Source organism: Carcharhinus amblyrhynchos, chromosome 29, assembly GCF_965287045.1.
Source record: "Carcharhinus amblyrhynchos chromosome 29, sCarAmb.v2.hapA, whole genome shotgun sequence".
In the NCBI taxonomy this organism is placed as follows: domain Eukaryota; kingdom Metazoa; phylum Chordata; class Chondrichthyes; order Carcharhiniformes; family Carcharhinidae; genus Carcharhinus; species Carcharhinus amblyrhynchos.
Genome location: NC_137352.1, coordinates 29,891,189 through 29,906,519, shown reverse-complemented (window position 1 = coordinate 29,906,519; position 15,331 = coordinate 29,891,189). Strand labels below are relative to the sequence as shown.

The window sequence follows — 15,331 nt, the reverse complement described above, 5'->3', positions numbered from 1 at the left end:
ACTTGAGGTGCCGCCGGCTTTTCCTGCTGACCTTCCGACTGTGCTCGCCCCAATGCCGGAAAATCCCACTCGAGGTCAACGGACTTTTGCACGGTCTGTGTCACGCTACGATTCCCGTGGTGTGTGGGAAAGGAAAATCCTTCCCCTTGTCAAAAAAAAAAGCGAAGGGGTGGATCTCACGCCAGCAAGAAGAGTGGGGGCATGGGGGGGTCTTTTAAAAAGATCAAAATGCTGCTTTTTTTTTAAAAGGGGTCCCTGTTTTAAAAAGGTAAAAAATAGAAACCACCCCCCACCACCATGTGGCCTTACGCCAATATGAGTGGACAATTTATGGTGGGGGTGTGGGGGTAACTATCAGACATAAAATCCTGATGGACATAGTTTAGTTTATGCAAATGGGAATCCCAACTTGTAAAGATGGAGGAGGGGCAATAAATCAGGGAAATCCCAACGGTGTGAAAGCTATTTTGGAACTCCCACTCAATTCACCGCCTCCTCCACCATCCCTGCCCCAAAACTACATCCCAACACATTTCAATTTCCACCCCGTACTCCATCATTCTCTCGCTGCTTCAGGGCGGTTACGGAAAGTAAAGAAAAGGGACCTCACTCTGACCTACGGACAAAGGAATCAGGAAAGAGGATTTCTAATTGTTAACAACCTTGTGATGACCCAGAGCATTCGCCTGAGAACGTCCATCCGACCCCAAGGTCGCACTGCGAACACTGCAACATTCGCAGCGGCGGCTGGTTTTGCATTTTAATGAATCGTAGAATGGTTCCAGCACAGAATGATGCCATCATGCCCTCGGGAGTAACAATTCACCCAGTGACCCTCCCCTGCTTTCTCCCCATAGCCCTGCAACTTTATCCCTTCCAGATAATGATCAGATTTCCTTGTGAAGGATTCAATGGAATCTGCCCCCACCACACCCCCAAACCGTACATGCCAGATCCTAACCATTCACTGCATGGAAAGATTTTGCCTCATTGCATCTTCTGACACTCACCTTAAATCTGTACCTTCTCAACCCTTCCATCAATGGGAATGATTCCTCCCAATATACCCTGACCCAGGCCCCTCTTGATTTTTGAACACCTCTATCAAATCTTCTCTCCGCCTTCTTTCCTCCAAGAAAAACAATTCCAACTTTTGTTTTACCTGTGTAGCAAGAGATCCTCATTTCTGGAGCCATTCACATGAAACCTTTCTGCGCTCTCTCTAACGCCTTCACATACATCCTGAAATGCAGTGCCCAGAACTGGATGTAGTACTCCAGCAGGGGTGGGGGGCGCGAGATGCTGAACCAGATTTAACATAACTTACTTTTGTTGGAAGGAATGGGGCAGAGGTCGTTAAAGAAATTATCGCTGGGCAGTTTGAAGAACTCAAGGTAATCAGGAAGAGTCAATATGGTTTTGTGAAAAGGAAATGATGTTTGACCAATGTATTGGAGTTCTTTGCAGGAGTGACATGGATTCACAGAGGCTATTTCCCCAGGGCTGAAATGGTCGCTACGAGAGGACACAGGTTTAAGGTGCTGGGGAGTAGGTACAGAGGAGATGTCAGGGGTAAGTTTTTCACTCAGAGGGTGGTGAGTGAGTGGAATCGGTGGCGGTGGAGGCGAACTCGTTGGGGTCTTTTAAGAGACTTCTGGATGAGTGCACGGGATTTGATAGGATTGGGAGTTATAGGTAGGCCTAGTAGGTAGGGATATGATCAGCGCAACTTGTGGGCTGAAGGGCCTGCTTGTGCTGTAGTTTTTCTATGTTCTATGTGTTGTAGATAAAGGGGAGCCTATAGATGTACTGTACTTGGATTTCCAGAAGGTATTTGATAAGATGCCGCATCAAAGTTCATTGCAGAAAATAAAAGCTCATGGCGTAGAGGGTAACACATTAGCCTCGTTCAATATTGGCTGGCTGGCAGAAAACAGAGAGTATGCACAAATGGGACTTTTTCTCATTGGCAGGATGTGAGGAGTGAATGCCCACGTGGGACTGTGCTGAGGAAGTGAAGCATGGCAACTCAATATACAGATAACACAAAGATAGTTAGCTTAATTATCTTGTGAAGAGGTCATAAGGGAGTTTCAGGTGGTTACAGATAGGCTGAGTCTGTGGGTAAAAATCTGGCAGTAATGTGGGAAAAAATGAAGTTATTCACTTTGACAGGAAGCAGAGTGTTACTTGAACAGGAAATGGCTGCAGAATGCTCAGACGTAGAGGGATTTACTGTTCTAGTGCTTGAGTCACAAAAAGTTAGTATGAAGGGTTATAACACGTTATCAAGAAGGCTAATGGAATGCTAATGTCATCCCGACTGTCTAAACTGCCTTACAGAGGCTGAGCACTGACTCTCAGATTCTTCTTCCTACCTCCTCCAGGGCCATATCCCCAAGCCACTTTTTCTAGGTCTCTCGAAACAAACTATCAAAATTCTCCCCTGATCCCCTTTTAGAATCCTATTTATTTTCTCCCATACTGTCCCCCCAACTATCATCTAACAACCTCTTTATAACCCAACAACCCCCCAACCCCCACAGCTCACCTCCACAGGGCCATCTATTTGTCTCTTGTTCTTAAGTTTTACTCTCATAAAATACTGACCCTTGAATATTAACACATTCTGTGACCTTACCCTTATTCAGCTATCAGCACCTTCTTTAGACTTTAAAACCATCATTAACACTCCCTTTCTCTTGTGCCTATGACAGCTTTGTCAAATCTCTCCTGGCTTCCTACCTATCATTGATCCTCTATTTTGTTTCACAGACTCTAGGCCAGACCCCCGCGATGTTGGCAGGATCTGGTCAGGGATCAATGAGGGAGACAGAGTTTGAAATTTAAGACACATGCTCAGTTAATAAAGATTCCAAGCAAAAATAAACTTCACTGTACAAGGTCAGAAAAGATAACACTATTTATAATGTAATCAATGATAGCACTGGAATCGCTTATAATGGTAAAATGATGTGCTGGTCAGCTGACCTGGTATAATTAGAACTTGTGGGGAACTTGTGTGGCCCAGGGCATGGTCTGAGTGTTGGTGTAGTGAAGTTTTTTTTATTACATCTTTTTCTTGGGTTTACTTTGTGAAGTTAGTTCTATTATTGCTTGCAACCAAAGTATCCTTGTTGTCAGATGAACATCTATCTTTGCTCTAATATTCAGGGTTAATATGAATTACACGTGAAATAGTAGGCAAACTGTGGTCAAATACATTGTTCTCCATATTATGTACCAAATGCAACCAAAATAGAGTCCGTGGATTTATCAACAATCCACCCAAATGTCAGTAAGACTGCGATTTAACCAATCTCACTGAAAGTCTCTCTCTCTCACAAGGTTTCCAATCTTTGCCTTCAAAGATCTCGCCTAAGAATTCTCTCCACAGGTCCTCCAAATTGGATACCTTCACCAGTGGCAGCATTTCATTCTTGTCTCCCACAACTTTTGTTGCAGTATTCTGATAAAATTGTAGCTGAATTGTTTCTTTTATGAGCATCGTGACAGCAAGAAGACACTCAGGGAGACTTCCTAAGGCTTAGTGTTGCCAGGACAGGATTTTCCAGCAGTTTCTGCCCGCAGTATCTTTCAGGCCCATGAATTGCGAACCTCGCCGTGGGTTCCCCCAACGGTGAAGAGTGCAACCAATAAGAAACCCCACTGACAGAAGCAAGAGGAAAAGGTCCCCCCCCCCCCACATCCCCCCCCCACCCACCATCAGTCAATGGCGGGCTGCCTCCACCATCACAAAACATGCCACAAGTGGGTAGAAAATAGTCAGTGAACAGGATTTTCCAGTCGTCGTCAAACACACCGCACTGCATAAGAAGTGCCAAATGCAACCAAAAGGGAGTCCATGGATTTTTTTCACAACACTGTGGCAGGCATTGTCGTGGGCAGAACTGAAAGATTTGCAGAGCGACCAGGCTTTTGGCACCCTCCAAAATCTTCACGTGCCATCCATGGTGATGCCCACTGCTGGCAGTTGGGCAGTGTGCCCTTCTTTGGGCATGAGAAATCAGGAGGTAAGTCTCTGATCTACCCTTGCAGCCACAATACTTGGAAGGCTGGTACAATTAACTTTCTGGTCAATAGTAGCACCAGCCTTACCCGACTCTGCCTTGCCACCCCAGGAGGTTAATGCTGATGAATTCAGCAACGGTAATGCCATTGTACGTCTCAGAGGAATGGTTAGATTCACTTATTGGAGATGGCTCTTGCCAAGCATTTACGTGACATGAATAATATCTCCCATTTATTGGCCCAAATCAGAATGTTTTCCAGATCTTGCTGCACCTGTATACGAACCAGTTCTGATTGGAAAAGTTACAAATGGTACTGAACATTGTGCCACTGTCAATGAATATCCAACCTTACAATTGAAGGAAGGTCATTGATGAAACAGATGAACATGTTCGAGCCTACGACACTACCCTGAGGAACTCCTGCATGTTGAGATAGTTAACTTCCAACAACAAAAACCTTCTCCCTTTGTGCTAGTTACAACTCCAACCAGTTTTACCCCCCGATTCCCACTGTCTTCAACTTTGCAAGGGTTTCTCGTTGCTACACTGCCTTGATGCGACTGTCTGTCCACACGTTTCCCAGGAGGCCAAATCTTGGCGGCTCATCCCCAGTAAATTACTTTGTGCAAAGGAAAAGTAATAAGATACAAACATGTCAAAATATCCTGAGTAAGTTTGACCAACTGTTTGAAGGAGTACAGAAACCTGCAAGCTTAATTTCCAAAGTATAAGGAAATACTCAGTCAGCTAGAAGTTTTACGAGATACGGGGGTTCATGGAAAAGCAATGTTTGGATACATGGGCCGGAATTTTACCGTCCTGCCCACCACAGGAATCGGAGTGGGCGATGGGCAGACAATGGAAAGGTCTGTTGACTTTGGGCAGGGATTTTGCAGTTTTGGGATGAGAGAGGCCGTAAAATTCCACTCATAATTCTTTAACGAGGAAGTGGGCTAGAGGTTAGGTAGAAAATCCTCTCGTTTCCTTCAATCTGAGGAGTAAACTTAGCCCAGGGGAAGAAGAGACTGCGAAATTCTATCCCCCAGCGTGTTTCTCGGCAGTGGGACGTGGCCTGCCGGTGGTCGGTGGCGAGATCTTCTAGTTCCACCATTATCGGTGGGATTTCCCATCGAATCTGCCCCCACCATCAGGAGGCCCACCCACCAGGCACATCACCAGCTGGAGCAGAAGCTCCTGCCAACATGAACAGCTGGAAGGTCTCACCCAAGGCATCTGCTGCACTGGATGGTTTAACTGTACAAAGTTTACAAACAGCAAAAGGGAAGCAACTGAGAATGACCAAACTTGTTTGTACTCACAATGGGAACCTGATCTTCATGTAGAATTTGTTCAACTGAAGAGGAGACCTAAAAGAATATCATCAGTCAGGCACAAGTTACAAAATTGAGGCAAGGGCAAATTTTTTATTTTGTATTAAATAAAGAGTCCAAAACACATCTCATTGGTACATCCAGAATTCCCCCTCAGAATTACAGATTCTTTTAACCACCCATCATACTGACCCAAAGAATTCTTCTAAATATTGTTTTTCAAACTAAGATGTGTCCCAGGGTCATTCTTATCCAACAGTGGAAAATTGAGACTAGGGCGGACCCTCCCCATATCCCCCGCATATTTACCCTGCTAATTCTCCCGAAACTAGGGTCAATTTATCATGGCCAATCAACCTAACTGACACAACTTTGGACTGTGGGAGGAAACTGGGGCACCCGGAGGAAACCCACGTGGCGAGAATGTGCAAACTCCACACAGAAAATGACCCGAGCCAGGAATTGAACGCGGGTCCCTGGTGCTGTGAGGCAGCAGTGCTAACCATTGTGTCACCGTGCCAGCTCAACCTTGAATCACCACTCACTGTCATTCAAAATAATTGCATCATTCCCAAGTCAACTTCCTGAAGAAGATCTTCCTAATTTGGAATCATCAATAAATAACAGAACTATTGCTTAAAGGTAGACTTAACCATCGCTGTATCTGCCCAGCACCAGAAAGGGAAGTGTTTACGGATGAAGAAACATTTGAAAGTTCTTACCCGAGGAAGTCGGTCTGATGTAAGGCCAAAATGAATAGGATCAGCATGACGTAGACAAAGCAAAAGAGACATTTATTCATTTTGCAATCTATAAACGAGAGAAAAAAAAACACTTTGTACTTTGGCACACACCCTTCCACATCATATTCACAACAACACACAAGGGATAGAAGCAGGGGTGGCCCACCATGCCCTTCAAGCCTGCCCTGCCATGGCTGATCTATGATGTGGAACATAGAACATTACAGCGCAGTACAGGCCCTTCGGCCCTCGATGTTGCGCCGACCAGTGGAACCAATCTAATGACCCTCGAACCTAACCTATTCCAATGTGATCCATATGCCTATCCACTGACCATTTGAACACCCTTAAAGTTGGCGAGTCCACAACTGCTGCAGGCAGGGCATTCCACGCCCTTACTACCCTCTGAGTAAAGAACCTACCTCTGACATCCGTCCTATAATTACCACCCCTTAATTTAAAGCTATGCCCCCTCGTGTTAGCCATGTGGAGATGTCGGTGTTGGACTGGGGTAAACACAGTAGGAAGTCTCACAACACCAGCTTAAAGTCCAACCGGTTTATTTGATAGTAAATGCCACAAGCTTTCGGAACGCTGTTCCTTCTTCAGGTGAGTGGAGAGTTCTCACCTGATGTAGGAACAGTGTTCCAAAAGCCTGTGGCATTTACTATCAAATAAACCGGTTGGAGTTTAACCTGGTGTTGTGAGACTTCTTACATGGCTGATCCATTCCAGCCTCAACCCCTTTTCTGTGCCATTTCCCCATAGCTCCATATAAAGGGCAAGATTCTCCAGTCTTTTGGCCGCGTGTTTCCCATCATTGGGAGGTGGCGCGTTGTTTCCCGCCACCTCAGTGGGAATTCCCACTGATATTCCCCCACACTGGCTGGAAGCCCACGGGAAGAAGTCCCACAACACCAGCTTAAAGTCCAACAGGTTTATTTGTAGCAAACACCACAAGAAGAGGCCATCCGTTCGTCTGGTGGGTGAGAGTTCGGATCACAAACAGAGCACAAAGACACAAACTCAATTTACACGAATAATGATTGGAATGTGAGTCTTTACAGCTAATCAAGTCTTAAAGGTACAAACAATGTGAATCTCACTTACTGTCTGGAAACAATACACATCTCTTTAACCTGTGCTGAATGCTCTCTCCACTCACATTGTCTGTACCTTTAAGACTTGATTAGCTGTAAAGACTCACATTCCAATCGTTATGCATGTAAATTGAGTTTATGTCTTTGTGCCCTGTTTGTGAACAGAACTCCCACCCACCTGATGAAGGGAGAGCCTGCTCTCAAAGCCTGTGGCTTTTGCTACAAATAAGCCTGTTGGACTTTAAGCTGGTGTTGTGAGACTTCTTTCTGTTTCTACCTCAGTCCAACGCTGGCATCTCCACATCAGGGAAACCCGCATTGCCGGTGGAACCAGAGAATCCCATCAGCATAGACGGCTGGAGAATTCCAATCAAAATGTTCCAGAGTACTTCACACAGTATAGAACAGAACTTGACAACAAAGCACACACAGAGATAATCGGCCAAATGAGCTGAAGTTTGGTCAAAGAGGTAGGCTTTAAAGAGAGAGGGAAGAGACTTAGAGAAGTGGAGAGGTTTCAGGAGGGAATTGAAAAGCTGACAGTTTCTGTAACTGAAGGTATGGATGCAAGTGTTGGAGTGATTCTGATAAAGAATACGCCCAAAACTGGCAAGATGCAGATTTCTCATAGGTTGTTGTGGGGCGAGTGGAGATTACTGAGAAATGAGGGTGACGTCAAGGAGAGTCTTGCAAACAAAAATTAGACTTTTAAATTTGAGGCATTGCTTCACTGGAAGTCAATGATGGTCAGTGAGTACACGCAAGGTAGATAAAAGGGGCTCACTGCAAGTTTTTTTTTTATTCATTCACAGGATGTGACAGTCGCTGGTTGGACCAGCATTTATTGCCCATCCCTAACTGCCCTCCATTTCAGAGCATTTGAGAGTCAACCACATTGCTGTAAATCACACTAGGCCAGACCAGGTAAGGATGGCAGATTTCCTTCCCTTAAGGACATTAGCGAGCCAGATGGGTTTTCACAACAATCATAGCATCGTAGAAACTCTACAGTGCAGAAGGAGGTCATTTGGCCCATCGAGTCTGCACCGACGACAATCCCACTAGTCCCTAAGCCCATAACTCCGTAGATTTATCCTGCTAATCCCTCTAACCTACGCATCCCGGGACAATTTAGCATGGCCAACACACCTAACCCACACTGTGGATTTGGACTGTGGGAGGAAACCGGAGTACACGGAGAAAACCAACGCAGACATGGAGAAAATGTGCAACTCCACACCGACGGTGATCCAAGGCAGGAATCGACAATGATTTCATGGTCACCATTAGACTTGTCATTCCAGATTTCTATTGAATTCAAATTTCACCATCTGCCATGGTGGGATTCGAACCCGGGTTCCCAGAGCATTACTCTGGATTTCTGGATTATCTAGTCCACTTCCCCGTGAGAAGTTAAGGTAGAGGCATTCTATGGGAGGTAGAAGGTGAGAGGCCAGTCAGGGTATGTAGTGGAATGCCCATGGAGGATTCAATAGCAGATGAACTGAAGCAGGGAGAGACTTGGGCAATGCTACAGAGGTAGTCTTAGATGTGTGGCTAAAAGCTCATCTCAGGATCCAATGTTTGCAGACAGCCTTGTTTAGACTGAGGCGATTGCCATGGAGAGGGATGGAGCTGATAGCCAGGGAATGAAATTTGTGGCTGAGACTACAATTATTTTTGAATCATAGAACCCTACAGTACAGAAGGAGGCCCTTTGGCCCATTGAGTCTGCACTGAACACAATCCCACCCAGGCCCTACCCCCCATATCCCTACATATTATACCCACTAATCCCTCTAACCTACACATCCCTGGACACTAAGGGGCAACTTCTTAGCATGGCCAATCAACCTAACCCGCACATCTTTGGACTGTGGGAGGAAACCGGAGCGCCCGGAGGAAACCCACGCAGACACGAGGAGAATGTGCAAACTCCACACAGACAGTGACCCGAGCTGGGAATCGAACCCAGGTCCCTGGAGCTGTGAAGCATCAGTGCTAACCACTGTGCTACCGTGCCGCCCAATTCCTGGTCTTCCCTATATTTAATTGGAGGAGATTTCTGCTCGCCCAGCATTGGGTGTGGGACGGGAAGTTTGATAATTTAGCAACAGTGTAGGAGTCGAGAGAGATAGTGATGGAATAGAGCTGGGTGTCTCCAGGTCAAAATGAAAATGGTTGAGTGGGGGTCTCTCCAATCCTCATGATAGTGGAGAGGCATTGGAACAAAATTTCATAATCAACCAGAGCAAAGGCTGTGGACAGATCAAAAAATAAAAGTCTTGCAATAACCATGGGCAATTTTAATGTTCAGATAGATTGGGCCCATCAAATTTGCAAAGATAATCTATGACCTCATCCTCCAGGTTATGTTCAGGTCAGAGACTGAGAGTAACACCTCATGAGGAAGTGTTGAATAGGTCAGGTCTATAGTCATTAGAATTCAGAAAAATTAGATGTGATCTCTAATGCAAAGCGATCTTTCACATTGCTAAGCAAATATATATATATATATATCACTGATAAGGAAGGACTGTAGAAAGAGAGATAATCAGCCACAGATATCTAAGGAAATAATAGGGGGTATCAAATTGAAAGAAAATGCATACAACGTGGCAAAGATTAGTGGGAACCGAGAGGATTGGGAAATCTTTAAAGGTCAGCAGAAAGCCACGAGAAAAGAGTAAACTAGATCAGAATATAAAAACAGACAGCCAAGGTTTCTACAAATATATAAAACAAGAAAGAGTGGTGAAAGTAAACATTGGCCCTTTAGAGGATGAGAAGGGGGATGTAATAACTGGAAATGAGAAAATGGCTGAGGCATTGAACAGGTATTTTGTATCGGTCTTCACAGTGGAAGACACAAATAATTGATGACAGGAAGGCTAAGGCAGGTGAGAACCTAGAAACTATCATTATCATGAAAGAGGTAGTGTTGGGCAAGTTAATGAGGCTAAAGGCAGACAAGTCTCCTGGTCCTGATGGAATGTATCCCAGGGTACTAAAAGAGATGGTGGGAGAAATAGCAAATGCATTAGTAGTAATTTCCCAAAATTCGCTGGACTCTGGGATAGTTCCCACAGACTGGAAAACAGCAAATGTGACACCACTGTTCAAAAAAGGCACAAGGCAGGTAAATATAGGACGGTTAGTTTAACTTCTGTAGTAGGGAAAATGCTTGAATCTATCATCAAGGAAGATATAGAGAGACATCTGGATATAAATTATCCCATTGGTAAGACGCAGAATGGGTTCATGAAGGGCAGGTCATGTTTGACTAATTTGATGGAATTCTTTGAGAACATTACATGTGCAGTGGACAATGGGGAACCTATGGATGTATCTGGATTTCCAGAAGGTATTTGACAAGGTGCCGCACCAAAGACTGCTACATAAGATAAAGGTGCACGATGTTACGGATAATGTATTAGCATGGATAGAGGATTGGTTAACGAACAGAAAGCGAAGAGTGGGGGTGAATGGGTATTTTTCTGGTTGGCAATCAGTGAGTAGTGGTGTGCCTCAGGGATCAGTGTTGGGATCGCAATTGTTTACGATTTACAGTGATGATTTGGAGTTGAGGACCAAGTGTAGTGTATCAAAATTCGCAGATGACACTAAGATGGGTGGAAGAGCAAAGTGTGCAGGGGGCGCTGAAAGTCTGCAAAGGGATATAGATAATCTAAGTGAGTGGGCGAGGGTCTGGGAGATGGAGTACAATGTTGGTAAATGCGAGGTCATCCATTTTGGTGGGAATAACAGCAAAATGGGCTATTATTTAAATAGTAAAAAATTACAGCATGCTGCTGTGCAGAGGGATCTGGGTGTCCTTGAGCAGGAATCTCAAGGAGTTGGTTTGCAGGTGGAGCAGGTAATTAAGAAGGCAGATGGAATTTTGTCCTTCATTGCTGGAGAGATGGAGTTTAAAAACAGCGAGGTTATGTTGCAGCTGTATAAGGTGCTGGTGAGGCCACACCTGGAGTACTGTGTACAGTTTTGGTCTCCTTGAGAAAGGATATACTGGCACTGGAGGGGGTGCAGAGGAGATTCACTAGGTTGATTCCAGAGTTGAGAGGGTTGGCTTATGAGGAGAAACTGAGTAGACTGGGACTATACTCGTTGGAATTCAGAAGAATGAGGGGAGATCTTATAGAAACACATAAGATTATGAAGGAAATAAATGAGATAGAAGCAGAAAAGATGTTTCCACTAGCAGGTGAAACTAGAACTAGGGGGCATAGCCTCAAAATAAGGGGAAGGAGATTTAGGACTGAGTTGAGGAGAACCTTCTTCACATAAAGAGTTCTGAATCTGTGGAATTCCCTGCCCAGTGAAGCAGTTGAGGCTACCTCATTGAATGTTTTTAATACAAGGATAGATAAATTTTTGAACAGTAAAGGAATTAAGGGTTACGGTGAGCGGACGGGTTAGTGGAGCTGAGTCCACAAAAAGATCAGCCGTGATCTTATTGAATGGTGGAGCAGGGGCCTGATGACCTACTCCTGCTCCTAGTTCTTATGTACTTATCTTATCAATCAAGATTCTGAGATATTTGAGAGCATTGCTGCTGAGAAGAATATAGAACAATGGTGCATTATTTAAAACGGGTTTGTCATGTTGATATAATAATATAAAAGTGTTAACCACCCATAAGGGATTGCGTAAGCAAGTCATTGATTCATTTACTTAACTAAGGCACGTTAGAACTCAACAGATACACACCCTCCAAATGCTATTTTCAGTTTAACAGTTATGCTTAATGTGTTGTGTAATTATCGAATAATGGAGTATTTCATGTACCATAGACACTAGATGCAACTTTGGACCAAGGATGGGCTGGAGCTTCATGTGGAATCAATGGTTCTTTGTGCTGATTTGGTGTGTACTCTTCTCATGCCTCACATTCCTGATGGCCATTTCAATGTCATTGTTCATACTCGGCTTCCACGCGAGGCTTCTTCTCTGATCTGCCCACGTGTCTTGTCAAAGAATGTCAGGTCACAAAGACCCTGAACTATTGCGTGCCGAATGTCTCGCAGCAGAAGGTTTCCAGCGGCCTTCCATGTCTTATAGAGACTGGCCAATATTTTACCACCACACCCATCCCAGAATAGGGATTCGCAGAATGGAATTCTCATTGGCCTCTGGGGAGGTTGTATGAGCCTCAACCAAGTGAGGTCATAAAATATTGGCCAATATGTTGATACTAACCCCTGTGTTAATCTTGGCCAATAATAAATAGTAACAACTTTCTTAGGACAAATAATGTTAATTGTGGCCAACACTTTGGATGGTGTGGCAGCATCTATGGTTCCCTCAAGATAGAAGGTATGAAACATGTGTTGCATTGCTCCTCAAAAACCTCATCATCAGTTTCTGGTTTGTCAATCACCTTTTGTACACATTTTTGACAGCCGGTTATTCTTGTTGTTTGAAGGTATCCATGGTGTTTGGTCTGTTTGGATCAGTGCACATCGCTTTGTATCTGCAACAGTCTTTGCTGTAGTGCACTGATCCTTTCCACACATGCCGTTAAGGATTGATGGGAAGCTGGGAGTGTCCTTGGTGCATGCAGAAGACACCGCCTTCCACATGTCTTGCTAGTGTCGTTGTGAATGCGTCAACAATTAGGATCGTACCAAGGATTGTAAGCTGTGTCGATCTGTGAGGATAGCTTCGTACTTACGTCCAACCTTAAGTGGCTTCGGTGCTGTTCGCTTTGGATGGGTATCACAGATCTTTCTAAAATGCTTCCCTGGGAGTGCATGCGATCACCAACTCGACAATTCTGTCTGCTCAGTTCTGCATTTAAAAAGTCATGATAGGTGTCCTTTACTCTGCCTCTGCTGATGAAGTGGTCTATGGATTCACATGAATTCGGGGTCAATGAATATAGAGATTAAACCTGATTCTGAATGCGCTTTCCAATTTCTTTTGGGAACCCTTCTGCTGTTAGTCCTCACATGTTCAGCTTGTGTAGGTCTTCATTGCTCCTTGGCGAATTTTATGGTTTGCTGCCTGGTTCAGACAGACTTGAATCAAGGGTTATAGCTCTGTACGCTGTTTAAACATTGCATAGTTAGTCAGCAGCATCCCAGTTCAAACTGGAGAACTTTGTGGACATTTTGACAACATCTCTTTGATCTTTCTTCTTCTGTAGTTCTGAGTGTCACTGTTTTTCTGTGCTCTGCCCATTATACACACAATCTTGTCTGGCCCAATTCTTACAGTGGTTTTGCATTGTTTGCCTTTCCATTGTTAGCTATCTAACTGGCCCACACCCGGTTTACTCAGTTTACCTGACTGAGCTAACCCAGTACTAGCCCTCTCAATGCACTGTCCCACTCACTGAACTGGGAGGCTACACACTGCAATCTCACCACAAGGGATCCTGCTTCCCACCTCCTTTCGTGAGTGCGATTTCACTGTGTCTTCAAAGCATTTCTGACCTGTTTTCTGCATTTGCAAAGCTCTCCAACAGTGTGACAATCTGACCAAAACATTGAGGATTGCCTCATGTTATGTGGCATGATCTCTAGACTGGAATTTTACCTCCACAGGAATGGGAGCAGGCAAGGGATGGACCATGGAATGGTCTGTTGACCTCAGGCAGGAATTTATGTTTGTGTGTGGGTCCGCACATTTGTGCATGTGTGTGTGTGTGTGTGCGTGCACACATGCTCTGCTGAAAAGCAAAGGTAAAACTGAGACTGGATCACACGACACACTTACCTTCTGGTGATGTTCCGCTGCTATCCCTTAAAGGTAAACTACAACCCAGTGCCTCTTTACTAACTGAAATGAACAGGAATTTCTTCTCCCAGAGGCTATTAATCTTTGAAATTCTCTTCCCAAAGGGGCAGTAGAGACTGGGTCAATGGAGGCTGATCTGGAGAGATTTTTGATCTACTAGGGAGTCAAATTTTGTGTGGGGGCGAGCATTAAATGGGGTTAAGGTCAAAATCAGATCAGCTATAATCTTACTGAATGGTTGAGCAGGCTTGAAATTGAGGGGCTAAATGGCCTATTTGCTACTCCTCTTCCTTATGAGTGTGAGGAGGGCAGCTGACAATAATGATGATGTTATTTAGGAATCACGGAATGGATTCAGCACAGAAGGAGGTCGTTCAGCCCATCTTGTCCAGGCTGACCCAAAGACACCCAGGTGTCCCTTCTAATCCCATCTTCCTGCACTCGGCCTGTAGCCCTGCAGTTTATAGTACTTGAGGTGAAGATTCAGGTGCATTTTAATGAGTTTGGAATCTCTGCCTCCACCACCAGCTCAGGCAGACAATTCCAAGCACCCTCCAGTCTCTACATAAAAAAGCTTTTCCTCATGTGCCCTCTAATACTGGGCCATTTCAGAGGGCAGTTAAGAGTCAATCACATTCTTGTGGCTCTGGAGCCACATGTTAGCCAGATCAGGTCAGGACAGCAGATTTCCTTCCCTAAAGGATATTAGTGAACATTAGTGAATTAGTGTATTATATAGCTTCATCATTCTAACCCTACTTCTATACCTCTGCCAATGAAGGAGAGCATTCCATATGCCTTCTTTACAACCTTATCTACCTGCTAACTTAACGAACCTGCACACTGACACACTTCATCTACCCTTCTCTTTATATTCTCATTTATTATGTATTTCCTTTCACTGTTTGATCTCCCTAATGCATTCCCACTCACTGATCAGAGTTGAACTCCATCTACCCCTTTCCTGCCCACTCCACCAAACCATCTATATCATTTTGGAGCTCACAGCTATCTTCTACACTACCCACTACATGACCAATTTTTGCGTCTCTGCAAATTTCCCAATCGTGTCCTCCAGGTTCAAGTTCAAATCATTGATTTGTGACTGGATATTAGATTTACTCACGTTTAAATGCATTCTTCATTCTTGAGCAGGCTACATGACCGTATTTTCCACAGCCCACGGAGAATGTTACTGGGTCGGTGCTGGGGCCTCAGCTATTTACCATTTATATAGATGATCTGGAGGAGGGAACCGAGTGTAGGGTGTCGAAATTTGCTGATGACACCAAGATTGGGGGAAAGGCAAATTGTGCGGAGGGTGTGGAGAGTCTGCAGAAGGATCTAGATAGGCTGGGCGAATG

The 15,331-nt window shown here is 44.6% G+C and overlaps 1 protein-coding gene across 1 annotated transcript in view; it reads right to left on the bottom strand.

Moving 5' to 3' along the window:
* Positions 1-15,331, bottom strand: part of LOC145359800 (CMP-N-acetylneuraminate-beta-galactosamide-alpha-2,3-sialyltransferase 4-like) — a 126,466-nt gene that overhangs the window by 55,328 nt on the left and 55,807 nt on the right. Inside the window, exon 6 of the mRNA XM_080214576.1 lies at positions 5,354-5,401. Within this exon, the coding sequence (XP_080070702.1) occupies positions 5,354-5,401 (48 nt within the window). The remainder of the gene's footprint in view (positions 1-5,353; positions 5,402-15,331) is intronic.